The sequence below is a fragment of the Miniopterus schreibersii genome (assembly GCF_964146895.1).
Source record: "Miniopterus schreibersii genome assembly, chromosome: X".
Taxonomy (NCBI): Eukaryota; Metazoa; Chordata; class Mammalia; order Chiroptera; family Miniopteridae; genus Miniopterus; species Miniopterus schreibersii.
In genome coordinates this window covers 59,320,086-59,348,053 of record NC_138104.1, presented here as the reverse complement: position 1 = coordinate 59,348,053, position 27,968 = coordinate 59,320,086, and the positions used below count along the sequence as shown (strand labels likewise).

At 46.5% G+C, this 27,968-nt stretch overlaps 1 protein-coding gene across 1 annotated transcript; it reads left to right on the top strand.

Annotated features, from left to right (window-relative positions):
* The first annotated feature begins 10 nt into the window (after nucleotides 1-10).
* On the top strand, nucleotides 11-27,955 carry NALF2 (NALCN channel auxiliary factor 2). The gene is made up of 3 exons (XM_081125609.1): nucleotides 11-921; nucleotides 24,515-24,686; nucleotides 25,106-27,955. The coding sequence occupies exons 1-3, from the start codon at nucleotides 61-63 to the stop codon at nucleotides 25,489-25,491; spliced, it is 1,419 nt and encodes a 472-aa protein (XP_080981735.1). The 5' UTR covers nucleotides 11-60; the 3' UTR covers nucleotides 25,492-27,955.
* Nucleotides 27,956-27,968: the final 13 nt, after the last annotated feature.

Sequence of the window (27,968 nt, the reverse complement as noted above, 5' to 3'; positions counted from 1 at the left end):
TCGCCCAAGACGGCCGGCCTCGCGCCTGCCTGCTTTCTCCAGCCCGGACCCCCCTGAAATATGTTCAGGGGCGCTTGGATGTGGCCCGGGAAAGACGCCGCCGCGCTGACTATCTGCTGCTGCTGCTGCTGCTGCTGCTGGGCTCCCAGGCCGAGCGACAAACCTTGCGCTGACTCCGAGCGGGCGCAGCGATGGCGACTGTCCCTGGCGTCCCTGCTCTTCTTCACCGTGCTGCTCTCTGACCATCTGTGGCTGTGCGCGGGGGCCCGGCCCCGGGCCAGGGAACTAAGCAGCGCCATGCGGCCGCCCTGGGGGACCGACCGTGAGCGGCAGCCCGTGCCTCCTCGTGCGGTGCTGCCACTGCCACCGCCTGGCGATCCCAGCGCACCCCCTGGCACCTGCGGCCCCCGATACAGCAACCTGACCAAAGCCGTCCCCGCCGCCGGTCCCGGGCCAGACTGCGGCGGCGTCCCAGAGCCCACGGGGCTGGACGCAGCTTGCACCAAATTGCAATCTTTGCAGAGACTTTTCGAACCAACCACCCCAGCCCCCCCACTGCGGCCCCCTGACTCCCCTTCTCGTGCCCCGGCCGAGTTCCCCTCCGCCAAAAAAAACTTGCTCAAAGGCCACTTTCGGAACTTCACTCTCTCCTTTTGCAACACCTACACGGTCTGGGACTTGCTGCTGGGCATGGACCGCCCTGACAGCCTAGACTGCAGCCTGGACGCCCTGCTGGGGGACCTGCTGGCGGTGGTAGCCAGCCCGGGCTCCGGGGCCTGGGAGGTGTGTAGCAACTGTATCGAGGCGTACCAGAGGCTCGACCGACATGCTCAGGAAAAATATGACGAGTTCGACCTCGTGCTGCATAAATACTTACAGGCGGAAGAGTACTCAATCCGGTCTTGCACGAAAGGCTGTAAGGTAGGGACTGGCCTCCGTGGCCATGCGTTGGGAGCGGTGGTGGTGGGCCTGGACAAAAAAAAGAGGTCTCCCCCTCTGCTCACCACACCTCCTCCCATCACCCACCGCCACCATTCTCAGTGCTTCACTATGAATGCTGCTTTGGAACCCACTCAGGAGAAGGGGCCTCAGGGATTCAGGTCAGGTCACCACCTGGCCAACTTATATTAATTCCTGGTCTGGGCACGGTCTGACTGGGGCCTCCTGGCATCCCTCCCCGCCTGAGGAGGGAGGGTGTCTCCAGGCCCTCGCTGGCAAAGGGGTGGAAAGAGGGATCTGGCTCCCCCAGCTTCCATCTTCAGCCAGCGGTGCCCTTTTCCTTTCTTGGGCTGGAATTGGAAGTCTTGGGACTGGCTGGTGCAGGGGGAAGGCCAAAGGCTGAAGGAAGAATATTTGGCAACCTAGCCCTCACCCTTTGGTCCCTGCAAATGGGCTAGAGGAGGGGCACCCCTGCTGGTGGGGCACACCACACTGTTGACCTTATATGACCTGAGGTGGCCAGTCAGGTGGAGCCCAGGGATGCTGGTCATTTCCTTTCCAGCTCTTCTTCCCTGACAAAAGAAAGAGCTGGGAACAGAGCATAGTGACTTGTGGGAAGGCCACTGAAGATTGGTGCATTACCAAACTCCCAGTGCCTTTCTAGCACCCTGAGGTAGCAGTGGGAGACAGCTGGCTTTCTGGCTGCTGGGAACAGAAATCCAGAGGAGAGACGAGGCCGCTGCAGAACTGGCCTGCCTATAACAGAGCTGAGTTGAGAAACTTCTTGACCCTCTCAGCAGGGTGGTTCTGCGTAGTAAGTGTATGGGGGCTGTAAACATTTGGGATGTGGTGCTACTGCCTTGTTGGCTCATCCTGGCCAGGTGGCTTGCTTTTGGGAGGAAAGAGAACAGCAAGGTCAAAGGGTCAAGTGACAAGGAGACAGGTTGGGATGGTGGCGGCCTCACCCATCCTCAAGCAGGGATGGGGGAACTGAGAGCTGGAGAGGGAGTTGATTGCCTCTTAGTCTAGCTTGTCTCCCACCAAGGCTTTGGGGAGGGGCAAGAAGTGCCTCTTTCCATCCAACATGACCCCTGTGGACTTCTGCAGGATTCCATGCTCTTGGTGGGCTCCTTAGGGGTTTGGGGAGGAAAGGGGTAGCTTCTTGCTCCTGACTTTACTTTCTCCTTCTCCTTTTTCTTGTTCTTGTAACCTAGCTGCCTTCCTCCCGCCTCCCTCATTCTCAGCTGACTCACTGCCTCACTCACACTACCAAATGAGATATTCCATTTCTTAAAGGTATACAGATACACACACACACACACACACACACACACACAGCCATGCACTACCACTACCCCGGGCAAAGTCACATAGAGATACAGAGAGGTTGTCACACTAAACAGTGCTACAGAAGCAGACACCCTGTCACATACATACATCTCCCCAAAATCTTAAAGACACAAAGACAGAAGTCCTGTCACACGAAAAAGGACATATTTTGTCATATGGAGATAGAGACACACAGCCTCAGTGCAAGCCACAGTACACACACTCAATGGGAACAGACAGACATGGTCCAGTAGCAAAATCAATAAAGAATGTATGTCTTTTGTGGCCTTCAATTCAACCCTGTGGCCCCAACTTTCCTTTTCTTCAATCACCAGGATGAATGAGAGACCATGCCACAAGTTCCCCATGGGTTTTCCCCATGTTATAGTTGGCTTCAAGCTGTATCTGATCCCACACTAAATAATAATCTCTCATTTTGATTATTTTTACCAAGCAGTTTGGTGTAGGAGAAAGACCACTGATCTCCAGGATTTAGGCCTTATCAACCTCTACCCCTTGTTAACAGTGTAACCTTGAGCATGTCACTTCACTTCTCTAAGATTTTATTTGCTCAGTTGTAAAACAGGGGTAATAATCCTTGCTTTGCCCACATCCTGAGCATTTTGTGTGAGATTCAAGTAGGAAGAGGTAGCTGATAGCATTTTGAAATAATAATATAACACCCAACATTGATGTAATGGCTAGGGTTTTAACCTCTCTCCAATATATTATGAGATCACAACTGCCCAAGGAGACTGGTAATCCCAGCACCATTTTACAGATGAGGAAACTGAGGTGCAGGGGGGTCAAGCCATTTGCCCAAAGTTCATTCAGCTAATGAGCAGGAGTGCCAGGCCTCCAACCCACATGTTCTGGTGCTAATCCCATGTGTTTTCCAGTGTCTCCCATTAAGTTCCCAGTGGCTGGTGCCCTCCCTTCTCTCCTTTGTCTCCTTGTGTGTCGCTGTTGCTCTCCCTCTCTCACTCTCCCTCTCAAAGGAACTCTGCCTGCTCTCTTGCTGCCTGCTGTGCCAGGAGAAGGGCAGTGCCAGCTCCATAGCTTTCTTATCTTTCCCATCCCTCTCCAATGCTCTGTCCCTCAACTCAGGCCTAGACCTAAAGGGCTCTTGATTCCAGCTGTATTATGGGCACTAAGGGAAAAGACATCCCTGCTCTCTTTCCTGCAGCCCTTCTATCTTCATCCCATCACCCCACTTATAACCCAGGCCTTCTCTGTTGATCCCTGATCCCGCTCCCAGACTCCAAGCCTACCGGTTCAGCTCCTACCCCAAATGGAATCTCTTGGAGATGATAACCATCCTCAAACTTTTCCTGGGTGGAGAGCTCACAGCCCCAGGCCAGGATGAGAGGGCTTTCTTTTCTTCTGGAAACCAAGCCTGGACCTTCTTCAGGGCCAAATGACCCCCATCCCTGATTGTGTCTCAGTCAGATCTTTCCTGGGAAACCCCAAAAACTCTGTTCTTTCCCTTTGCAATGTCTGCCCCTGTTTTGGGTCACACAAGGCCCCAATAATCATACCTGTCTTCACTGCTGCCTGTGACACCTCCCAATTTAGTACCAGTTGTAACATTTGCTTAATGCACGAGTCGCTTCCTCTCCCAGGGCAGGGCAATGTTGACTTAGTCAGGCCATGCCTATCTCCACCCTGGTCTCTCCTAACCTTAGGGACCATCCTCCACCTCCTTAACCCCCCTGTGCACACCTCCAAAACACTTACCTCCCCCTCCCCTTGGTCCTCTTGGCCCTGCCTAGGGTTACTGGACAGCCACCTCACTCCCCACAGCTCTCCATCCTCCCAGCCCTGCCATGCCCCTGCCTGGCTCTAATTGCCTCTTCCCCTATCTTTGCACTTCCCTCCTCTAATTCAGGGCATTCCAATTGAAGGGAGTGGTGGAGATGGGAACAAATCTTTGGCCTCTTCTCTCATAACTCTGATCCAAGAGGGGCTAGAAGCCCAAGAGAAGGGCAGTTCTCAGCTCTCTTACCAACCATTGGGCCACAAAAGTAAAGGTTAGTGACAAGGAAGAATATGATAGGTCTGCTCTGTTCTAAACTGGCCCAAATCCACCTGGAAGACCATGTGTTTGGTTTTGGGTCTTACACTGAGCAGGTTGGGAGTAGGCTGAAACCCAAGTTCTCTTGGACAAAGTTGAAGGAGCTGTTTCACCTGGAGAAGAGGACACTCAGAAGGCTGTGGTCTCTGCTTTCAGACCTCTGAAGAGTTGTCATGATGCAAAAGAAGAGGCATATTCTGCTTAGTCCCAGGGGTACTTTATAGTTAGAAAGTCCTGGGTTCAGACACAGCTCTTTCATTTATTATCTATGTGACCTTGAGCTGTGGACTTTTTTCTCAAACCCACACTTTTCTCATCTATAAAATGAACCTCAACCCTGTGAGGTCATTATTAATGAGAAGTATGCACAGCACCTAAGCCTGGCATGACAGAGTTACTCAGTTAAGTTTTTTTTCTTCAAAAGAGGGACAAGACTGCCTTAGGAGGAGGAGAGCTCCTGTTCCCAGGAAATGTCTGGCCTGATTCAGGCAGACCCCTAGAGGAAATGCTGTGGAGATAACTCTAATTCCAGATTATGGTGAGAGATGGACCAGGTCTGTTTCAGCCCAGAGTTAAGGCCCATGAGCCTTAACTGCTCCCTGAACACCAACACTGAATGGGAAGGACTGGGGCAGGAAGCCTAACACTCACTCATGGTGGGGAGGGGGTGCCAGATCCAGTGCTTCACCTTCTGCCCGTACCCATTGGTTCTTCCTCCACTCTGGCTGGCAGCTGTTTCTGCCTCGTTGCCTTCCTCTCTCCTCCCACCTACCACAGCTTTCCTGCTATGAGGGACTCCTGGGCTAATGCTGGTGCTGAGAGCAGGGAGCTCAGGACGCTGGGCAAAGGGCACAATCCCCAAGTTGGCCAATGGTCCCTGTTGTTACTCAAGCTCGCAGGCGGGAAGCAGGGCCCACAGTCAGCCTCTCCAACCCAGGGTTCTTGTGGGCAGAGAAGGTGCCCTGGTCCCTGTTTGGAAGTGGAGGAAAGGGGCTGCAGTCAAGAAACTGTCTTCTGGAAACTATGGCAAAGCCACCTCTGGGGGGGGGGGAACTCTAGATCCACAGAAGCCCACTCCTCAGGAATTTGAGCTTTGGGTTTCCTAGAAGAAGCCAGGGCAGAAAAGAGGCAATGTTTATAGCTCGGACAAGGATGCACCGGGTTAAATGTGGGACTGGGAAAGTGGCCTCATGCAACCCACACCTCTCTGGGCCCCCTGACCCCATCCTGACCCACCCCCACTATTACCCCTCATATTCCTCTTAAATTTTTGCCCACACTCAACACCCCTCATCCACATACCAGTGACCCTACAACCTTCCCAATCTTCTACTTGAAGATCACCCTAGACCCTTTCCAGACCACATTCCACACCTCACTCTCTAGTCCTTTCCCTTACACGTACACACTTCCGGCCCCCACTTCTCCCAATAGTTACCCCCACTCCTTCCCACCTTCCGCTCCCCCTGTCCCAGCCCTGCTCCTCTATTAACAGTTGACCCTTTCCCATTTTCTATCCCTCTCCAGTTCTCTCATCTCCCACCTCTTCTTCATACCCCTCCCAACCTTTGCCCAAACCCTTACCCCCAACCCTCCTGGCACTGCACCTCTTGCCCTTGACACCTCCATGCCTCCTCACCCTCACATCCCTCATACCCCACTCACACTTCACCTCCCTTTTCCTCATCCCTCCTCTTGCCCCCTTTTCATCCTCTGGTCCCCTTTATCCCCCCCCTGCTCTTTTTTTCCTCTGTCCCTTGTCTCTTCCCCACTCAAGGCAGATATATGCATGCATGCATACACACACATTTAGACACATAAACTCACACAGACATGCAGTCTTCTTTATGGCCACTTCCCATCCTTCCCACAGGCTGGTTCCTGACTACTATAGTCACCATAGCAACAGGAACCTCCAAGAATGATACACTGGTATCTCCTGGGTAAAGGGAGTTAAATGTAGGTAGGAAGCCTGGCAGCCGCCCACCCAATCTCATGGTCTGGCTGGAAGTCTGCTGAACACAGTGGAGGCAGGGGGTGAGGAAAGGGAAGACAGTGGGTGGGGCTGAGATTAAAGGAGGGTCAAGGAGAGCTGGGTTCCATTTTTGGTCAGGGCACATGCCCAGGTTGAGGGCTCAATTTCCAGCAGGGGGCATGCAGGAGGCAGCCGATCAGTAACTCTCATCATAGATGTTTCTATCTCTCTCTCTCTCCCCCTTCCTCTCTCTAAAATCAATAAAAATATATTAAAAAAATAAATAAAACAAAGTAAAGGAGGGTCAAGGGTCTCCAAACACATCACAAGCATGAGAAGGTGCATGGTAAACCATGTAAGGATCTAGACAAATATAGACTTTCAAAAGCACCATACTCTGATGCTGACCTGGGAGATGTCTGGGGAACTGGCATGTCATGTTCCTGTGGTTATGCAGACCATAGTGTGTGTAGGTGGCCAGGGATGCTGGACTAGACTTTTTTCCATGGGCATAAGAAGGGGTTCAGAAAAACCTGGATTTTTGACACCTTGAACCAGGCAAGTACTTACTTAGAAGAGAGAGCAAGGGCACCAAGTGAGCTGCAGCTTTCCCTGGAAAAGGAAGGGGTTACTATGGAGTAATGGGCTGCCAGGGCCAAAGCTCCTGCTTGAATGGATTCTAGAGAAAGGAGCTGCAATCTAAATCACAAGTCTCTGGGCCAGAAGGCTGGAACCAAAGAAGAAAGGGAAGGGGGGAAAGGAAACAGCAAGCTTTTGACACACAGAGTACCCAAGAGATGCCAAGGTCTTTGTATGTGTCCATGAACTCATTTTATTCTGACAGTCATCCTAGCAGACAGGTACTATCATTATCCCCATGTTGCAAGTGAGAAAACTGAGGGTTAGTGAGGAAACATGACCTACCCCAACCATGTAGCTAAAAGGTGGGAGGACTGGGATACACCCCCAGGTCTATGTGTTCCTTCCCCAGTGCACATACATATAAAAATGTTAATAATCTCCAACTGTCAGAGGTAGTTAATGCCCAGATGGCGGCGGAAAGACTGTAGCAAGAAGCTGGACTGACAGCAGGTGAAGTCCAGCAGAACCTTTTGGTAGCTTGTAGGGGTCCCCTGGAGCATCTCAGACTGAGAATGGGGACTCACCAACATTTTCTTTGTTCAATACCCTAGTCTCATATCTTTGAGACTCAGTGCCAATCACTAGTATCCTCTTGGGATAGTGATGGAGGAAGTCATGAGGAAGGGGGATATTCACTCCCTCCTTTTTCTTCAGGCTCTGCAAATGAGCTAGGAGGAGCTGGGCTCTTCCTGCCTGGAGAGAAGGTATCTATTATAGTCTCAGCCTCGATCTGCTAGAAGGATCAACTGGGGCAGGTGGACAGAAGGTCCTCTAGGCAGGCCTAGTGCAGGCCTGAGCCCCATCTAACACCTGCTGAGTGGGAGAGCTGAAAGGGGAAAGAGTGACACCTTTTCATCCCAGAGCCTTCTTAGGCCTGGCCTGGGCTTTGGACATCTAGTTTCCATGCCAGGGTTTAGGTGAGTCCTGGCCTGGGATGGCTAGGCTTCTCTTGGGGGAGAAGGAAGTGCCAACTCATCAAGTTTTGCCTGGAGAGGGGCATGTGATAGTGGTAGGGATACCATCATTTCCTGTCTTTTTGTTTGGTTTTCAGTAGATAGTTTAGCTACTTGTGAAAGGTGAGCCTGTCTGCTTAGTGTTGAACTCAACTAAAACTTCCAAACATGTTAATCCTTCAGAATTTTTATAGACTTGGAATCTTTTACAAACACCTTTTTTTCCAGTTGCAAAAAAAATGGTGTTTGAGAAATTTTGTAAAATAGAAGTATAACAGGAAAAGGTCACAGAAACACTCTTAATGTTATAGTGTATTTCCTCCTGATATGTCTGTTTGTGGCACGTATGATAGATACATAAATATAGATATATAATCTTTTTAGTTTTTTAATATGGTAAAATATACATATAAAATTTACTGCTTTAACCATTTTTAGGTGTACAAATCCAGTGGCATTATGTACATTTGCACTGTTGTACAACCATCATCACCGTCCATTTCTAAAACATTTTTATTCTCCTAAACAGAAACTTTATACCCATTAAGCAATAACTCCCCTCCCTCCCTTCCCCCAGCTCTTGGTAACTTCTGTTCTACTTTCTGTTTCTATGAATTTGACCACTCTAAGTACATCATATAAGTAGAATCATACAGTATTTGTCCTTTTATGTCTGGCTTATTTCACTTAGCGTAATGTTTTCAAGGTGAATCCATTTTATAGCATGGATCAATACATCATTCCTCTTTACGGTTGAATAATATTACATTGCCTTGTTTATCCATTCATTTCTATGGACACTTGGGTTGTTTCCACTTTGGGGAAATTAAGAATAAAGCTGCCATGAACATTCATGAACAAGTTTTTGTGTGGGCTTATGTTTTCATTTCCTTCCACCTATTGTCTATTGTGAATGATGTTGTTATGAACATTGTTATACAAATATTTGTTTGAATCCCTGCTTTCAATTCTTTTGGATATATACCTAGATGTGGACTTGCTGGGTCATATAGTAATCTTATATTTAACTCTTTGAGGAACTGCCACAGAGTTTTCCACAGTGCCTACAGCATTATACATTCTTAACAGCAATGCAAGAAGGTTCCAATGTCTCCACATCCTCACCAACACTTGTTATTTTTCATTTTTTATAATAGCCATCCAATAGGTGTGACTATATATTTTTACATAGATGAAATCATGGTTTCTTACTCTGCTCTTTTTAACATTTTATTAAAAGTTATACTGAGTATATTTCCATGTAATTAAATGTTAGTAAACATCATTCTTTTTTTTTTAATCCTCAACCAAGGATGTTTTTATTGATTTTGGAGAGGAAAGGAAAGGGAGGGACCAAGGGAAGGAGGGAGGGAGGGAGGGAGGGAAGGAGGGAGGGAGGGAGGGAGAAAGGGAAGGAGAGAGAAAGAGAGAGAGAAACATCTATGCAAGAGAGAAACATGGATTGATTGCCTCTCGCACGCTCCCTGACCGGGGATCGAACCCACAACCTAGGTATGTGGCCTGACTTGGAATCGAATCTGCCATGTTTTGGTGTATGGATGATGCTCCAACCAACTGAGCCACCCATCTAGGGCCATAAACGTCCATTCTTTTTTCTTTTTTCTTTTTTAAATATATCTTTATTGATTTCAGAGAGAGGAAAGAAGAGGGAGAGAGATAGAAACATCAATGATGAGAGAGTCATTGATTGAGCCCACAACCTGGGCATGTGCCTGGCAGGGCAACATCCATTCTTAATGAGTGTAGAATATTTCATCACATAAGTATAGTGCAATTTATATATAGTGCGATATAGTCCTCTGTTGTTAGATATTTACTGCCAACTTTTACTATTATAAATAATGCTGTGAAGAATATTTTGTTCATAAATCTTTTTCAGACTTGTTTCTTTTTAAAAAAATAAATACTATCTCAATTATTTTTTATTATTTCCCTACTTTGCTGAGTTTCTTAAATCACAAAATAATGCATATTCATTGTACCAAATCTAACGATACAGAGGCTAATAAAGAAAACATTAATCCTCCAGTCCCTCTCCTCGCAGTCCCACTGCCCTGAGGTCACTGATGTTAACAATTTGTGCAGCCCCTCTCTCAGAGCTACAGAAACATTTACACACAAAATGCCTTCTTCTTTCCTTTGTTTTGCATACAAATGGGAGCATAAACATTAATTCTGTAGGATGAACATTTGGGACTAGTCTTAGAAAATCAGAGTGTTAACCCTTTTAAGGCTTTTGACATGCAGATTTCTTTCCTAACAAATTTATTTCCAGAAGGATTATTCTAGTTTATACCATCACCAAAAATGTAGGACTAATTTACCACTGTTTTCAGTATTGAGTATCATATTTTTGAAGCTTTACTAATTTGGAGTTGAAAATGGTATAGCATTGGCTTTTAATTTGCATTCCTTGGGGTCAAACATTCGTTTTTCTTGTTAATAGTCCATTTCTATTGTCTGTTTTGTGAATTGCCTATTCATGCCTTGTGTTTTTCTTATTGATTTCTATGTACTTTTTTATATGTATTAATGGTTTTAACCTTTTCTGATCACATTTGTGGCAGGTCTTGTGGGTGGTTTTTTTTTTTCCATTTGTTATTTGAATCTTAGAGATGAAAGGAGGGAATGGGGGGAAAAAGGAACTATCCCATCCACTTTTTATATACTTTATCTCACTTAATTCTTGCATCTGCCTTGTGATGTGCATATGTATTTATCTCCATTTGATATAGGAGAAGACAGGCTCAGAGAGGTTAAGTAACTAGCTCAAAGTCATTCAGCTAGTAAAACTTGGAGCTGGGATTTGAATCTAGGTCAAATCTAGGGATTTGATTGCTGGAAAGCAATGGTACTACCCAATCCATGTCAGTGTAATTATACTATAGGTAAAGCCTTGTGGTAGTTGCTTTACAGACATCATTTACAGAAAGGTAAGGATAGGTGCTTTTATTATCTCCATTCTGCAGATATGGAAAGTGTAGATCAGGGAATTTAAGTAACTTGCTTGAGGTTTCATAAGTGGTAAGAGCGGACCCGAGATTTGCCTACAGGACTATTTGAGTTTAAAAATGTTTAACCCTGTCTTTTTCCCATATATACTGCCACCCTAATGACCATTTTTTTGGATCCAAATTGAAGCCCAGAGAGGGAAAGTACTTTGTTCACAGTCACACAGCAAATCAGTAGCTGAGTCCCTGCCTCTTTATTGGTGATATGTCTAAGACCACATAGCTAGCGGCAGGCCCAGAATCTGAGCTCAGCTCTGGCTAACTCCCTATCTTAACTGGAGCAAAGGATTTGCAATGAAGAACATTTATGGGACAAGCTGGGGAGAAGGAACAATTAGGTAGAGTGTGCAGCTGCCCTGAGACCTTTCTGAACAAATGGACTCTGGCATTGGAGTTCTAGGGCAAGGAAGTTCCAGAAGCCCCTAAATGATAGGACCTGGGAGAGGAGAACTCATGTACAAAGGCAAGAAAACCTTTCCACAAGGAGACAGCTGCTCTCCCTTCACCAGTTGCCAAAGATGATAGCAGGAATAGTGAGCTCAGGGCTCTTAGTAGGAAGCTGGTGGGTTTTGAAGAAACAAAGCAGCAGTTGCCTCTTTTCAACATCTCTGTCTCCCAGGAGAGAGACCGAGAGAGAGAGAGAGAGAGAGAGAGAGAGAGAGAGAGAGAGTTAGTTTAGAGGAAGAAGGGAAGGGAGTGCTTTGATGGGGGAAATGGTCATTTGTATTCTCTAGTACCCAAATGTTTTCCCCCAACACACACACCCTTACAAAGAAACCCTTACTCATACAGGGAATGGGATGCATATACTGATTTTATAAAAGTACCCTCCCATCCAGTCCTAGACATTTCTCCCTAACTTGACCTGAAATTCCATAAAAAAAAGAGTTGAGTAACAAGCTAATTATTTCCATGGTGACAGTGAAATTGTAGGAACCATCCAAGGAGCAATATGGTGTATTAGAGCTTGGGCACTGAAGTCCAGGTAAACCTGGCTTCAAATTTCAGTTTGAAATCTGTCTTCTCCATAAATTAGTTGTTTACACCTTGAATATATTCTTTCATCTCTCTTGAAAACTCATTTTCTCCGTATTTAAAACTAAGAAATAGGATCATTTACAAAGCTTAAATGACATACAACATGCTAATCTCTTAAGATCACAGTGTCTGAAATCAAAGTGCTCGAGACATGGTAGCCACCATTATTATTATTATTGGATGTGTGGCCTTGGGCAAGTTTATTTATACTCTCTTGTCCTTCCTGTCTTCTCACCTGTAAATATATTTCCACTTCAGGGGGTGGTTGTGAGGATTCAATGAGTCAATGTCAGTTGTTTAGAACAAAGTCTAGCATATAGTAAGCACTTAATAAACGGTACGTATTATTCTCACCTTAATTAGATCTGTTAATCCAAATAATTGCTTAATACCCAATTGAGATTGACAACACTGGGATGGACTACTTAGGAAAAAGGAAAGGTAATTTGGGAGCAGGGGAGTGAAATGTCTGTTGTGGGGGTTGAAGGTCAGGAGCCAGACGGCAACTGGAGATATTCTAGTGAGTGAGGGCACAAATACATGCTTAGATGGGCCAATGCCTTGATTTACCTAACCTCCGGACACAGGCACAGCTGACAGGTCCTGTTATCAAGTCTCTGTTCTCCCCAGCCTCTCATCTGTCTAGCAAGGCATTGCGTTTGGGGAAGGAGGTAAGGCAGGGACAGGAAGATGGTTTCATGATGATCCCTGCAGAAGACTGGAGATTGCTTCTGGGAACTTGGCTCAGCGCTAGCAATGAGTGGCAGACAGGCGTGCCTGGGAGGGTCAGTGGGATTTTATGCCAAGCATATCTGTATGCAACTCAAAGGAAGCAATGGTTGTCACTGTCACATGGGCACCATTCCTGTGGTAGCCTACACAGCCATTGAGCACAAAAGCCCCCAAAGCTCCCATCTGCTCATATTACTTCCTCTCTTTGACTATGGGACCACTCATTCATTCTCTTGGTATATTAAGCTTACCTAGCCCAAGCCTTTGGCCCAGACAGTGGTGATGGAGTAGTGATCTAGCAGTGGGCAGTGCAGGGCCTGGGGCTTTGGGGCTTTGGAGCTGAGTCTGGTGAAGTTGGTCAGGCCAAGTATTACAGATTTTGTTTTATTGTTTTTGAGGTTCATGGCTATAAATCAGTTTATATTTTTATTTTATCAGAGTAATATATTTCATAATTTTAAAAGGTTTATAAGCTCCATTATATACTCACTCTTCAGAGTGAACACTTGAAACACTCTTAGCTTTTTCTTTTGATATTTATCTCCACATTTTTGTTTGTTTGTTTGTTTTTTTATTCTTGGTTTCAGATACTTGCTTTTCATTATCTTGAATACTACATGCTATTCCCTTCTGGCCTGTAGAGTTTCTGATGAAAAATCAGCTGACAGCCTTATGGGAGCACCTTTGTAGGTAACAGATTGCTTTTCTCTTGCTGTCTTTAAGATTCTCTCTTTGTCTTGAATTTTTGACATTTTAATTATGATGTGTCTGGGCATGGGCCTCTTCGGGTTCTTCTTGCTTGGGACTCTCTGTGCCTCCTGGGCTTGTGTGACCTTTTCCTTGACCAGGTTAGGGAAGTTTTGTGCCATTATCTCTTCAAACAGGTTCTCTAACCTTTGCTTACTTTCTACTTCTTCTGGCACTCTTATGATGCGAATATTATTATGTTCATGTTGTCCCACAGCTCCCTTAGACCCTCCTCCTGTTTTTTTAAATTGTTTTTTCTTTTTGGTTCTCTGATTGAGTGATTTTTTTCTGCCCTGTCTTCTAATTCACTGACCCTATCCTCACCTTCCCCTAACCTGCTGTTTATTCCTTCCAATTTTTTATTTTTATTTCTACTATGTCATTCTTAATTTCCTTCATAGTTTCCATTTCACTTCTCATGCTGTTCAGCATTCTTATGGTCAGTATTCTGAACTCTATATCTGATAGATTGCTTATCTCCATTTTTTTTAGCTCTTCTTCTGGAGAATTATTTTGTACTTTCATTTGGGGCTTGTTTTTTGTCTCCTGGTTTTGGCTGTCTGTTTGGCTTTGTTTCTATATATTAAGTAGATCTGCTAAGACTCCCAGTCTTTTGGATGGTCTCTGGTGCAGGTCAATGTCAGACGCTGTTTGTGACTGGCCTTTAGTACTGTGTTTGAAGTTTTTTGCACTCCGCAGCTTGTGGCTCCCTCTGCTGGGGCTGGGTCCGTTAAAAACTCCACATTTTTAATGATACACCAGTACTGCTATTTCTTGACTTTTCTGTTTAAAATATCTGTGTGTGTATGTGTGGGTGTGTATATCTATCCTATATATGCCATTGTTAGCATATATATATGACATATAGGGTGTCCCAAAAAATGTATACATACTTTAACAGCTGATAACTCACTTAATTTTCACTCCTTTTCAGGTTTAACTGATTTGAAAAAAATTGGTGAAGCCAGACTAAGCTTTGAACAAAGAAAATTTATCCTGAAGTGCTACTAGACTTTTTTTTTTTTTACAGGGATACATAAAAGATAAAGTTTACAGTATAAAACTGGCAACAGGCTATGACTTGAGGGTGCACAAATACCGAGGGAAATTATTCTTGATGTTTGCAATTTCATTGCTTCATGTTATCAGCAGTGCTTGGACCAGAATGGTCATCAGTTTGAAAATAGATATTGACAAAAACAAGTATTCATTTATGTAATTCTTATAAATTTTGAAAATGAACAGTGTGTTAATAAACACTGACTTTATAATCATTCAGAGTGTGTAGACGTTTTTGGAGGGAACACCCTGTATATCCTTGTAGTTTGTACCGTTTTTAAATAATAAACTTAGATCTCAGTGCTTATAATTAAAACAAAAGCCCTCTGCTCCAACCCTGAGCTTCACTCTGCAGAGTTAAATACTTGCAAATCTCTTAGCTGTTTTTTCTGATATTTACCTCCACACCTTGAAATGGCATGTTAATACTACTATTTGTTATTTTTTTCTGTTTTAAATATCTGTTAACTTTTTATTTTATTAAAAGGATTTAGCTGTCTTACTACAAGCAGCATCATAGGTGCAAATATACTTCCTCTTCCCTCAGACATCCAATATGGGTGTATCACAATTTCTGGTTGTAACAGTAGTCCATGTTTACATTATTAAGATTATAAATATTTTTCACAGCTGAGTGATGTAGAATACTGTGATTACATTTTCTTCCTTGGTCAACTTGTTTTCCTAGAGTTAATAATTGCCTCTTTTTTTTCCGGTTTTCTGTGATGTTTTGCTAGTGCATCCCCAGTGTCTCCATCAGAGCTATAAAAATCCATCCATACACGTTAAACAACCCATTACTTCTACCATTTTCTGGGAGATCTTCGCTTTGCTCCAATGTTGGCTAAATGCTGGAAGCTTGGTTTTTAAGTACTTGGATTTCAAGTACTTAGCAAGCACCTCTTCTTTATACCCAGCTCCGGGGAAACCCTGAGGGCAGTATACAGATAAATAGGTACAATCCTTGTCTTCAGGGACCCTAGGTCTCAAGGTTGTTTAATTGATACAGGTATCTCACCCGAAAGCTTTGTCTCCTTGCAGGGACTTTAATATAAACTGTCTTTGATCCCACACTCCAGGGAGACCTTCCCCTCTCCATCTCCAATGAATACCAGAAGAATATAATACTGTCTATAGGAAGGCTCACGATTCTATTTGACTTTGTGTTGATAAACTCTGTCTTGGGATTATGTCCAGTTGCAAAGGACACAGGAAAATAGGAACTAGTCTGGCTATGTGCAACCAGGATAGAAGAGAAAACTGGAAACCACATCCCATGAAATAGTTGAAAAAACTGGGAGTCTTTGGCTTCTTGGAAGAGTAGTCTACACATAGCTATCTCCATTTTTCTTCCCTCATGCTCCTTTTAAATTGGCTACAGTCTGGTTTCCACCCCCACTGCTCCACTCAAACTGATCTCACCATGGTGAGACTACCAACATGATCCTGTCTAAGCCCTTATCTGCTGACCATTCTTTGAAACTCTCTCCTTCCCTAATTTATAGAATATCACTCTCTTCTGTTTCTCCTCCAATCTCTTAAACCACTCCTCCATCTTCATCAGATTCCCTTTCTCCATCTGCCCCTTAAATGTTGGTGTTTTCCAGGAATCCACTGTTGATCCTATTTCTCTCTGTGCTCACTCTCCATAGGCAATATCATCACTTCCTTGGTCTCCACTATTGCTTTATCAGTCAGGAGGAGCTAGTTTATGCTCTGGTAAAAAACAACTCCCAAATATCAGAAACACAACAGTTATTCCTTGCTTACCATACGTGTCCAAAACAGGTCATCAGGAATCATGTACGCGTGATAGTTTCCAAGAGACCCACGCCAGTAAAGGATTCATTTCAATACTGCTTCCACAGTCAGCAGCAGGGGGGAAAGAATGTGGTAATTCATATATCAGCTCTTAAAGCTTCTCCCAAGAGTGATCCATGTCACTTCAACTAACATTTCATTGTCCATGCTTAACTTCAAAAAGTGTGGGAAAGTACAGTCCTACTATGTTTGTAATGATTAACTTCTTAACTCTTTTTTTTTATTATTAAATATAACTTTATTGATTTCAGAGAGAGGAAGGGAGAGGGAGAGAGAGAGATAGAAACATCAATAATGAGAGAGAGTCATTGATCGGCTGTCTCCTGCATGCCTCCGACTTGGGATCGAGCCCACAATCCAAGCATGTGCCCTGACAAGGAATAGAACTGCGATCTCCTGGATCCTAGGTCGATGCTCAACCGATGAGCCACGCCTGGCCGGGCAACCCCTTAACTCTCGATGATTCCCAAGCCTTGATGTTTAGCTCAAACCCTCCTTCTGAGCTCATACCAGTATGTCCAACTGCCTCCTTGACATTTCTACCTAGCTGACCTACATATGCTTCAAAGTCAACATGACCAATACTGAATTCATCTTCATCACCCCCAAATCTACTCTTCCTCCTGGCTTCCTTTCCTTAATGAATGAAACTACTATTTATCCTGTCACTCAAGCCAAAAACCTGGTAGTCATCCTGGACCCTTCTTTCTCACTCATTCCCCACATCTAGAAGTTATCTTAATGATTCTACCTCATTGACATCTCTTCTCATATCCACCCCCTTCTCTTGATTTCTTAATTTTGCCGCTACTGGCTTCATTGAGGTCCCCATTACCTTTCCCTCAGATTGTTGCAATAGTCTCCTAACTGGTGTCTCCACCAGTCTTGATGCCTACAGTCTCCACATAGTCTGTAAAGTTATTCACAGAAGTAGTAAACAATCTTGAAAAAGCAATTATTTAAAACTTGTTAAAGGCTCCCCCTTGCCTATAGGGGAGAAGCCCAGCTCTTCCTCAGCATCTGGAGCATATCATAATATGGGCATGGCCTTCCTCTACTTATTACTGTGACTTATAATGATTGATTCACATGGTTGTCTCTCCTGCTTCTTGAAGATGGCAACCTTGTCTTACTCATCTCTATGATCTGTAGCTCCCCAGCACAGTGCTGGGTAATCAGAGGATGTTCAGAAAGTGATCATTGCATGGAAAAATGGATGGGAAGACCTGATTCAGAGAAGCTGACAAATACCTGCTGGGCTGGCATGGGGGACAGGAAGCTGACTATTCTCTGTATGGTCCCAGAAAAGCTAGTAGGAGCCATGAGTAAAGCCACATAGGCATTATCTCAGCTCAGAAGGAGGAAGAACTTCTTTAACTGCTAGAGTTGTCTGAAGGTATGGGCTGCCCTAGGAGGAAGTACACTCTGACAGGAGGTTCACAATAAGTAGCTGAATAGAGCTTGGCGGTGATGTTTGAGTGGAAATTCCAAAAGCAGAGAGGAAAATGGAATGATGCCTCTCACAGTCCCTTCCATCCTGGAGTGGTCATGAACCTGCCTCCTCTGCTCACCTGATTGATATGGATCATCCAGGCTCCTTAAGAGCTGCCCCTGCAATTGAGACACTGCTTCTCCATAACCAGGCTGACCCTGGCCATGCCAGGCCCACCTAGCCACTGGCCTTTGAGCAGATGGCCTAAGGTACTTGGAAGCATCAGGGCCCTCTGGAACTGCACTTGTTCTACGTTTTCACCCATCTCTCAAGCCATCTCCCCCACCTTTCCTCCAAGCCAGGCCAGGCCACTTTGACTCGTGACTGCTCATTCTCAGAAGCAGAAAAGCTGTTGCTTATTTTTATAGCCACTTAAGTAAAGCCATGCCATGCACCTGGATTTGCCCTATAATGCCTCTAATCCCAGTGTGACTCTGTCAGTCCCAGTGAACTGCTGTCACCAAAATTATGTCCATGATCTCTGTCCCCTGTGTTGGAGAGACTGACATTGATTTTACCCTGTTCTGATCCAGAATCAGGAATAGGTGCACAATTCTAGCTGTGCTGGTGGATGCACTGCGAGAGGTATCAGATTAGTCATCAGAGCGCCTGCCTTTTCACCCTGGCTTTTCTGGGCCTCAGTTTCCCCCTAGGCAAAATCTGGGAGTGGAGTGGTTACTTCTGTGCTGTGGACAGTGGGTTTCATTCCCAAGTCCAGCCCAGATTGCTGCTCTTCTTCCACAGGCTCTGCAGCTGCAGCTCTTGGCCAACGGTCCCAGGGGTACATTAAGAAAACCAGTAGCAGTGAAGTTCTGTAGGGAGGATTTGAATGGGGAAACAGGCCCTAAGGAAGAGAGCCTGTTGGAATCCAAGAAGGAAACTGCTGACTTCCTGGTTGGCAAGAAATAAAGCTCTCCTCTCTAGAGGGTTTTCCAGCCTCCAAACCAAGGAATCCAGGATGGCTTCCTCTTTCTAAATCGTCTGACCCTGAATCTTGGCTTTGGGCTTTGTGTGTATACTCATGCACCGTGTGCATTCACACAGCACCCTGGGGGCCAGAAGTCAGGCATTTCTTTCCAGAGGAGCTTTGGGATGAGAATGCCCTAGACAGGGTTTCAAGACAGGGAACAGGAAGGTGATGCTCTCCAGGTCCTCCCACTTCTCTCTAAACTGGCAGCTGCAGAGCTCAGGAGGGGTGGGGATCTCCTTCATCTTGCATGCTCTCATTTCAAGAGTAGCTGTCACCAGAATTATGTCCATGATCTCTGTCCCCTGTGTTGGAGAGACTGACATTGATTTTACCCTGTTCTGATCCAGAATCAGGAATAGGTGCACAATTCTAGCTGTGCTGGTGGATGTACTGCAGAGAGGTATCAGATTAGTCATCAGAGTACCTGCCTTTTAACCCTGGCTTTTCTGGGCCTCAGTTTCCAGCTGGGAGGAGGGATGGGACAGCCTTTCCACCTTCTTTTTTGGGTTAATTGGTGTTCCCTCTAGTTACTCCCTGCTTCCTTCCCCTCCCAGTTCCCATAGCAACTTGGCAGCAGCCAGAACCTGATTGAGCCCAGCAGTGGCCTCACTGAAGTGGAAAAGGGGGGTTCTATAGGAAAAGGACGGCACTGCCAGGCCAAGGCTTCCTACCCTACCCATCCTCTGCTGCTACTTCGAGGGCCCAGGATGGGTAAGCTCAGAGGACCGGGCATGATGAAGCTTTTTCTGCCACATCTGGAGTTTGAAGAGCCTGAAAGCCCAGAGAAGGAGTGGTCCTTAGCTCTTCCCCCTACCCATGCCCTTGTGTTCTGCCCCGAGTTTGGACTTTAAAGTCACCGGTAGGATTGCCCAGTAGGAAGAACCCTGGAAGTGGAGTAGAGAAACCAGGTTTCAGTTTTTTCCCTCTGCTACTATTTTATGTGTCTGTAGACAAGTCCTCCCCCCTTTCCTAGGCCTCAGTTTCCTTTTCTATAAAATGATGTACTAAGGCTACGCTGATAGTTAGATGCATATTAAAATTTCCTGAGGTGTTTTGAGAAACTACAGATGTGTGGGCCCCACCCACAAGGATTCTGACTTAGTTGGTCTGGAGTGTAATGTGGGCCGAACAAGAGCATTTTTAAAAGACTCTCTGAGTGATTCTAATATGCAGCCAGAGTTGAAAAACTAGAGCAAAAGATCTCCAACCCTCTGGCCCTGAGTCTTGGCTCAGTGGGTCTCTCAACTATTATCTGGTTCTAAGAAATTTCCTTTTCTCTGCATGCCTCAGCTCCAGCAAGCACCTCAGGTCTCCTAACCTGGCTCTTCCCTGTCATTGTGGATGAGTGCCCAGCTCCCCTGTGCCTGTGCAAACAAGCCAGTCCCCTCTGGCTTAGTCCTAACACTGATGAGACAAGGCAAGCTACTTAGACCTGTCTAGGGAAGAAGGCTGCAGAGACTAAGGCAAGCTTGCTGCCCAGGTGGTAGCATTGAGAGCCAGACTTTTCACCTGAGAAGAATCCCAGGCCACCCCTGAAGCAGGTGGGCCAGCAATGGTCTCAGCTGGCTCTGTGTGGGACCAAGGAATTGAATTACCTCTCAGCCCCTTGTTGCTCTTCTTTCTCCATTCCCCTCATTAGCTCCTTGCCTGTTCCTGCCTCACCACCCACAAGCCTGGTGTCCTCCTCAGGCAATCTGCTGGCCCACTTGTTGTCATGGTGACTCTGGCTGAGAGTGTGGGGCTTGAGGGAGGGTCATCTAATTAAGGAGAAAGGTCTCACTCTCAAGGTCAAGCCACCCCTCTCCTCCTGCCTTCCTCTCACCCTCCTGGACTTCTTTCCTCTTTCCCTGAGCAATGAGAGGAATGCCCAGCCACCACAGCCTCTCATTAGGCTAATTGCAGTTGCCTGAGAGGAGAGCTGGAACCCCAATGGAGACTCCTCACCTAGGAACAGAAATGTTGAACTGGAAGAGCTGAGGGAGAATCCCTTAGGGGTCTCTGAAACCCACTGGTGAAAGAGGGGGTTATTCCACATAGTTTGGGGTGAGGCTTGAGATGGACTTTGAGTCCAGGCTGTAGAGATTGTGGCAGAGGCTATGGACACAGCTTCATCTTGGCTCTCTGGGGTCCAAAAGAGGGCAGGAGTCTCTGAGGCCCGGGGGCCTTTATCTCTAGGGGCTTCCTTTTCTTTCCTGCCTTATTTTTATTTCTTTCTCCTACCCTCCTGCTCTCATATCTCTCTTTTTTACCCCTGCTTTCTTGCACTCCTACCTTCCACACCCACCTTTCTTCCCCTGCTCACTCTTACTCTCATATTTCCTACTCTCCCTTTCTTGGCCCTCATCTTCACAGCCCCTCTCTTACCCCCACCCTTCTGCCCCCTGCTTTTTCTTACCTTTATCTTCTTTTACCCTCACCACACCTGTTTATTTCCCTTACACCTTCCGTCTCTTATTCCCCACCCTTTCTTCTTAACCCTGCTTTTTCCTACCCCCATTATCACCACCACTTCTTACCCTCCAACTCCCTACTCTTTCCTATTGTCTGTTTCTTATACATCTCCTCCCTTGTACCCCCTTACCTCACTGCCACTCTCTCTGACCCCTTGGCTCTGTCTCTGACCCTTCCAGCTCTCTCTTACCCTGCCTCTTACCTTCACTGTTCTTTCTGACTCTCTTCTCATTTCCTTCTCATTCTTTTGTAGATATCTTTTATTCCAATAATTTCACTTTTAGTTCATATAAATAAAATGTAACACAGGTATGCAAGAGATAAGTGTACAACGATATTCACTGAAGCATTGTTTAGAATAGTGAAATTCTGGCAATAACTTAAATGTCCATCCACAGGAGATTGGTACCATTTCCACTCCATTCATACAAAATCGTTCTCTGTTCTTTTAGCACACCTTGTATTCAATCACCTCCATAGCTTTCTTGGAGCTGTTGCCTCTGCCTGAAATCCCCTTTTGTCTCATCTCTACCCAGCTGTCTAAAATCCTACTAAGTCCTTGCTCAGCTATTATCCCCTTGCTTAAATCTTTTTCTTCCTTTTTTTCTTTTTTTTTTCTTTCTTTATTTTTTCTTTTTTAATACTTTTAATTTTTTTTTGAATTTTTTAAAATTTTTCCCCCTTGCTGAAATCTTTCCCTTTTCTATTTGCTTCCCTCCAATGGCCAGTTATTTAGCCTCTTTTATAGCATGGATCATATGCCAGAGATTCAAGTTAGATGTGTCTACCCATGAAACTAGATTTTCTCTGAGAGTAGGGACCTGTCCTTATTTACTTGTCCAGCTCATTCAATCAACAGACATTTTTTACATATATTGTGCTGAGTACACGATGGTCAATAAGACAAGCCCATGTCTGTTTTCATGCATCTCACATTTTTGTAAGATTGACAGAGAAAAGCAAAACAAGGATGCAGCCAAAGTCATACTTGTGGTGAACAGTTAAGAAAAAAAGAGAAGGATGATGGGGCGTCCTCTAGCTAGACTGGTCAGGGAGACCCCCTCTGAGGAGGTGATATTTGAACTGAGGCCTGAAAGATAAGAAGGACCTAGCTATGCCAAAGCAGGGGGAAGAGCATTCCAGGTTAAGACAACAGTATGTGCCAAAGCCCTGAGTTGGGAAGAAGTGGGTAATGTTCAAGAAAAAGAAAGAAAACCTCTGCATGTGGAACATGATGAGCTTGAAGGGAGAGGTAGAAAATGAGACTGGAGAGACAGACGGGGACAAGTTATGCAGGGGTTTGAGGTCTGTGGCTTAAGGTTTGGATTTTATTCTAAATGCTTTGAAGAGTTTGAAGCAAGGGAATAACGATGTGATGTCACATTTTGAGATTGCTCTTACTCCTGTGTGAACAGTGGATTGGACAGACCAAGAGTGGATGCAGGAAGGCCAGAAAGGAAACTGGTGACAAATGACAGTGGCCTGAATAAAGCTGTGAAAGTGGATGGACTTCGTGTGAGGATGCTGGGAAAGAGAGGAATGTAGCCTTACACCTAGGTCTCCAGCTTGGATACCCAGGTGGATGGTGGTAGCACTTACCTGAAATGGCCAAGACTTGGGGCTGAGAGCAAGATTTAGAGTAAAAATAAGTTGAGAACTTTATTTTAAGATTTAGAGCATGTTAAATTTCAGATGCCAGTGAGATATCAAAGTCCCAAGCGATGCTTTGTTCCTTATGCGGTTGATTTGCACCATATCCCACTACTACCCATCACTGATGGCTATGGAAAAGGCCAATGTGAAATTACATTGCCAGAGTCTATGTTCACAGTGGAGTTATTTGTATTTTAGAGTAAATGTTTGAAGTTGGTGTAAAAAGCTGACCATGTTTTTCAGAGTGTGGGTGAAAGGACTTTGGCAGCAGAATGATCTGGACCCTTGTCAAAATGCAGATCCCTGAGCCCACCTCAATCCTTTTGAAGGTGAATTGGATGGGCCAGCTGTATATTTAACAGGTGCTCTAGGGGATTCTGAGGCACACTGAAATCTGGGAACCATTGCTGTGATGAGCAACTATGAGAAGGTGCCTCTGAAGAGATGAAGACTGGGTGTGGGCAGTGCTCTAACCTCAAGTGTGAGTTACAGATGCTGACTTGGGTCTGGGGCAGGGCCTGGGCTTTTGTACTTCTCACAAGCTTCTAGGTGGGTGATAGTATTGCTGCAGGCCTGGGTCCATACTTTCTGTAGCAAGGAGCTAGATTAGTGGTTGTCAATGGGAGATAATTTGACACCCCCCCAGGGGACATTTGACAATGGCTGGAGACATTTTTTTCTTGTTACAATTGGAGGGGGCTACAACTGGCAACTGGTAGGTAGAGGCAAAGGATGCTGCTCAATATCCTACAGTGCACTGAACAGGCCTTACTACAAAGAATTATCCAGGCTAAAATGTCAGTAGTGTCACTCTTGAGAAAATCTAGGCTTGATGATAATAAAAGAGTATAGAGCAGGGAACCTTTCTTAGCTAGGACCCAGCACCTGATAAGAGTGGGCTAGATAAGGGACAGAAAATATACCCATGAAATGAAACGGCAAAGCAGAGTTTCCAAATGAAGTATGGTGTCTGCCCCCCACCAGGGTTGAGCATGGATTAAGTAAAGCTTGAAGGTACATGTGGTATCTGGTAAAGCAGATTCCTGTTTTTATTCAAAATAACCCCTCACATTTATATTGCACTTTAGAGTTTACCAGACATTTTCATGTGTCATATTATTTGATCCACACAACAACTTAATGAGGTAAAGCAAGGATTATTCTCTCTTTCTTGAATTTAGAAAGTTACCATCATCAGCCAAATGAATGTTTGCTGAATTGAATAGAACTGAAATTGACCCTGTTATAGGTGACCTCAGACAAGTCAGGACACTTCTTTGGGCCAACTGTAAAATGGTAGGGTTGAATGGGATGATTGGTAAGGCCCTTTCCAGTTCAGACATAGGAGTAATTTTGTGACTCTACCAATGAACAAATTCTAAGTCTTAGATGATTGCAGACTCAGGAACTCAGGAGTCCTGGCTATGAGTCCTACCTTAGGGTAGGATGTACCAGTCTTGACCCAAACCCTTCTTCTCTTGGATCCTGTAGTTGGGTTGGTGAGCACATACCCCATCCCATAGAGTACAAGTACACCCTCCTCATCCTTTTTTTCTGAGGTGGGAAGGGGCTGATGCCTGGGCTGATGCTCTGTCCTTTCCCCACAGGCTGTCTACAAGGCCTGGCTGTGCTCAGAATACTTCAGCGTGACCCAACAAGAATGCCAGCGCTGGGTGCCCTGCAAGCAGTACTGCCTGGAGGTGCAGACCCGGTGTCCCTTTATACTCCCCGACAATGAGGAAATGGTGTACGGAGGGCTCCCTGGCTTTATCTGTACAGGTAAAGGCAGGGCACTGGGGAGGAGGGAGGAGGCCGGGGCCCAGGGCAGGCACCAGGCCTGGGATGTGGTAGCAGGGAGGACAATAGGGAAGTCAGGTTAGAAGAAGTTTAGTAGCTGGAGGAGCAGGCAGGCAATGAGGTCCCCAGATTGGGATAAGGGCAAGTGGAGTAGGGGCAGAGAGCAGAGTGGCCCTCTCGCTGTCCAAGACATGCCTGTCCAGGGAGTCATCCCAGAGAAAGCATCTGGAGCCCCTGAGAGAGAACAGTCCAGAAAAAGAAGGTGGCAAGGGGCAGGGGGAAAGGAGTCTTGGGCACGGCTACCCAAGCAGTCAGTCTCAGCTTTGAAAAGCTCATCTTTAGGAAAGGCCTAGGCCTCAGCCCCCTGAGCACCCCACCACACCTTCCTTATCCATTGGCAGGGTTGCTGGATACTTCGCCAAAGCGGCCGGAAAGCAAGTGCTGTGACGTGCAGTGGGTCTCCTGTGAGTCGGAGAAGAAGAAGTTCAAGGAGTCTGAGTCCCCCAAAACCCACCACCAGCAATTCCACCATTCCTATTTCCACCACTACCACCAACAGTTCCGCCACTACCACCCCCGCCATGACCTCCCAGGCCGTATCAGCCACAAGCCCTCCCTGCTGCCGGTCTCTGGGGGCTCCCGCCTCAGCCCCAGCAGGATCCGGCTCTATGTCCTTGTTCTCATGCTCCTCCATACCATGGTGTCCATCTCCAGCAACCAGAGTGGTGGGGGACTGGGGCTGGAGGCACTGCCTGCCCTAGATGAGGGCTTAACTCGGGAAGAGTGACAGCAGGGAGGGAAGACAGACCTCCACCACGCAATGACATCAGTTCCAGCTCCCCCAGGGGCAGGGGAAAGGGGGCTCCTCACATGGGAGATACAGAACCAAGTGGGGGGTGGGGGGAATGAGGGACTACACATGGTCCCCAACCTATTCCCACCCAAGAAGCAGCTCTAACAGAACAGCCAGAAGGTCCCATGGAGCTGCAAAACTCATTCAAGAGAAAAAGGCAGGAGCAGCAGGTGCCCCCTCCTAAGCCCCACCTATGGGGCTTAGCAAACAAAAAAGGGGAAGAGTGGGGGCTAGCATTGCCCACTCTTGCCAAGAGCCCTGACTCTAAAGAAGGAGGCTGGTTGCCCAGCCTTGGCCCTGCAAGGAATGTTGGGGGGCCCAGAGGGGAGAAGTTCTTTCCCCTTCCGCATTCCTTTTGTTGCCAAGATCCTTAATTCCCTTCTGCCCATACCCCTATAGGCAATGGCAGACGGTGCAGTGGCCCTTCTCCAGCGCACCTTGGCCTGCATGTGCCCACCACAGGGAAGTGCCAGGCTGGGAGGTGAGGTGTGCATAGTCACAGCTGGGTCAGGATCCCAGTGAAACTGTGCCCTACTACCCTATGCAGTGAGGGAATGGGGTGCAGAATGAGTGGTGAGAGAGTGGAGATAGAGGAGAGAAGAGTTGTAGTCAGAGGGCGTAGCAAGATGGCTAAATGGGTTATTGCTACCAGACTTTGGGGAGGTGTATGATCAGTGTTGAGGTAAGCTCAAGGACAGTGCCCCAAATCAAAAAAGGTTGTATAAGGAGTTTTCTGGGAAAGAGTACAGGAACTGGGTTGCTGGACCTCAAAACAGAAGGCTGAGGGCACATGATCCGACTGCCATTCTCTGAAGGGCCATATCTTACAGAAGGTGCACATACTCCCAAGGGCCGCTCTTGCCCTAGAGATCTTGGCCTTGGGGTCAAAACTCTTTCCATTTCTGATCTCCATGGGGAGGAGGGACTTAAGCCCAAATGGGTCAGGTCTGGCCTGGGTCCCCATACTCCCCCATTTTGTTGTAACCCAGGCCTCCATGAAGGAGAACCTGGTGGCATTGCCCCAGGGCTTTCCAGAGATGAGCCCCCCTCATCCCCACCTTGTCCCCATCCCCAGCCTACCAAAGAGTATTCATCCCTTCCCATCCGTGACCTCATGGATTACTCTTCCAATAGTGCAACAACCAGACTCTTCCTCACCCTGAGGTGGGTCCCTTGCCCCTTGCTGGAGAACATCCAGAAACTGGCAAAAAGGACCCACTGAATAAAGAGAATGTGCTGTCATCTGTTGACTGACAAACTTGAACTATTTAGCCAGGTTAGAGGGTTTAGTGAGAGAAGAGGCACTGAGAGTCCTTTGGGGGCCATGAGCCTTGTGCTTATCTCTTGGGAGTGGGAGGTCACATTGCCTGGGACATCTCAAAGCCAATAAGGAGCCAGAACTGTTCTGGGACAGGCCAAGGGGCTTTGGTGCCAGAAGAGCCTGTGTCCTAGGATGTGATGTTAGTGAGTTAAGGGGAGGAATAGGCCTGGAGCCACATTAGGTAAAACCAAGAAGGGGATCAGGAGGGGACAGCTGAAATTGGTTGGCTGGGGGATAAATGGGAGACTTCCATTGTAGAGAGGGAATCGTTTAAGGGCCTCAGCTGTGTCCCAAATAGGCTTCAGAAGACTGGGGAGTCTTTCCCTACCAGTTTTCTCCTTTCTCTCAGTGTGCCCCCTTCCCCCATCCATGTGCCCTGACCACACACTCCCCTGTTTGGCCCTCAGCACTTTGGGCCTAGCCACATACCCTATCCCTAGAGTGCTCTTTTCAGCTGGGGAGGGAAAGAGGTGCTGGCTCCTTTCCAGAGATGCTTATGTAGACATGAGAGACCCTAGGTACTGCCTTTTAACTCCTGCATCCTCAGGAGGGGAAAAGGGGACTGGGAAGTAAAAGGGGACCTTAGGGCCCTAGGGAATGGACCCTTGGAGACTCCCATCCTCTCTTCCCCCTCACCAAGTGCCCAGGAGACCCCTGGTTCAGACCAGCCCAGGGCCTTGCCCGGTGGCAGGGGAAAGGGGCACCTCACTCCACCTCAAAGTCATTTGACTGTCCGTATCCACCCCACCACCCAGATCTTACACCACCCCTCAAGCTGCTCTGCCCTCCGTCATAGGCAGTGGAGCTGGGCAGCTTTCTTATGCCATTTTCTACACTGTGCTTCATGAGTAGGGCTTTCTTGCACTAGTTTCTATGACTGAGTCTCCAAGCTGGATTCCTAGTAGTCCCCTGCCCCTTCCTCCCTCACCTGGCTATGATTCAGTTGTCCCCCTTCCCCTGCCTCTGTGTTTCAGTGAGAGTCTCTGTGTACTGCTTTCTGTTTTGTTGCATTGTGGGGCAGAGGCCTCTCTGCTCTTGTTTAATCCCATAAAGAAATAAATGGTAAGACTTGATGATAACCTTCCCTTCA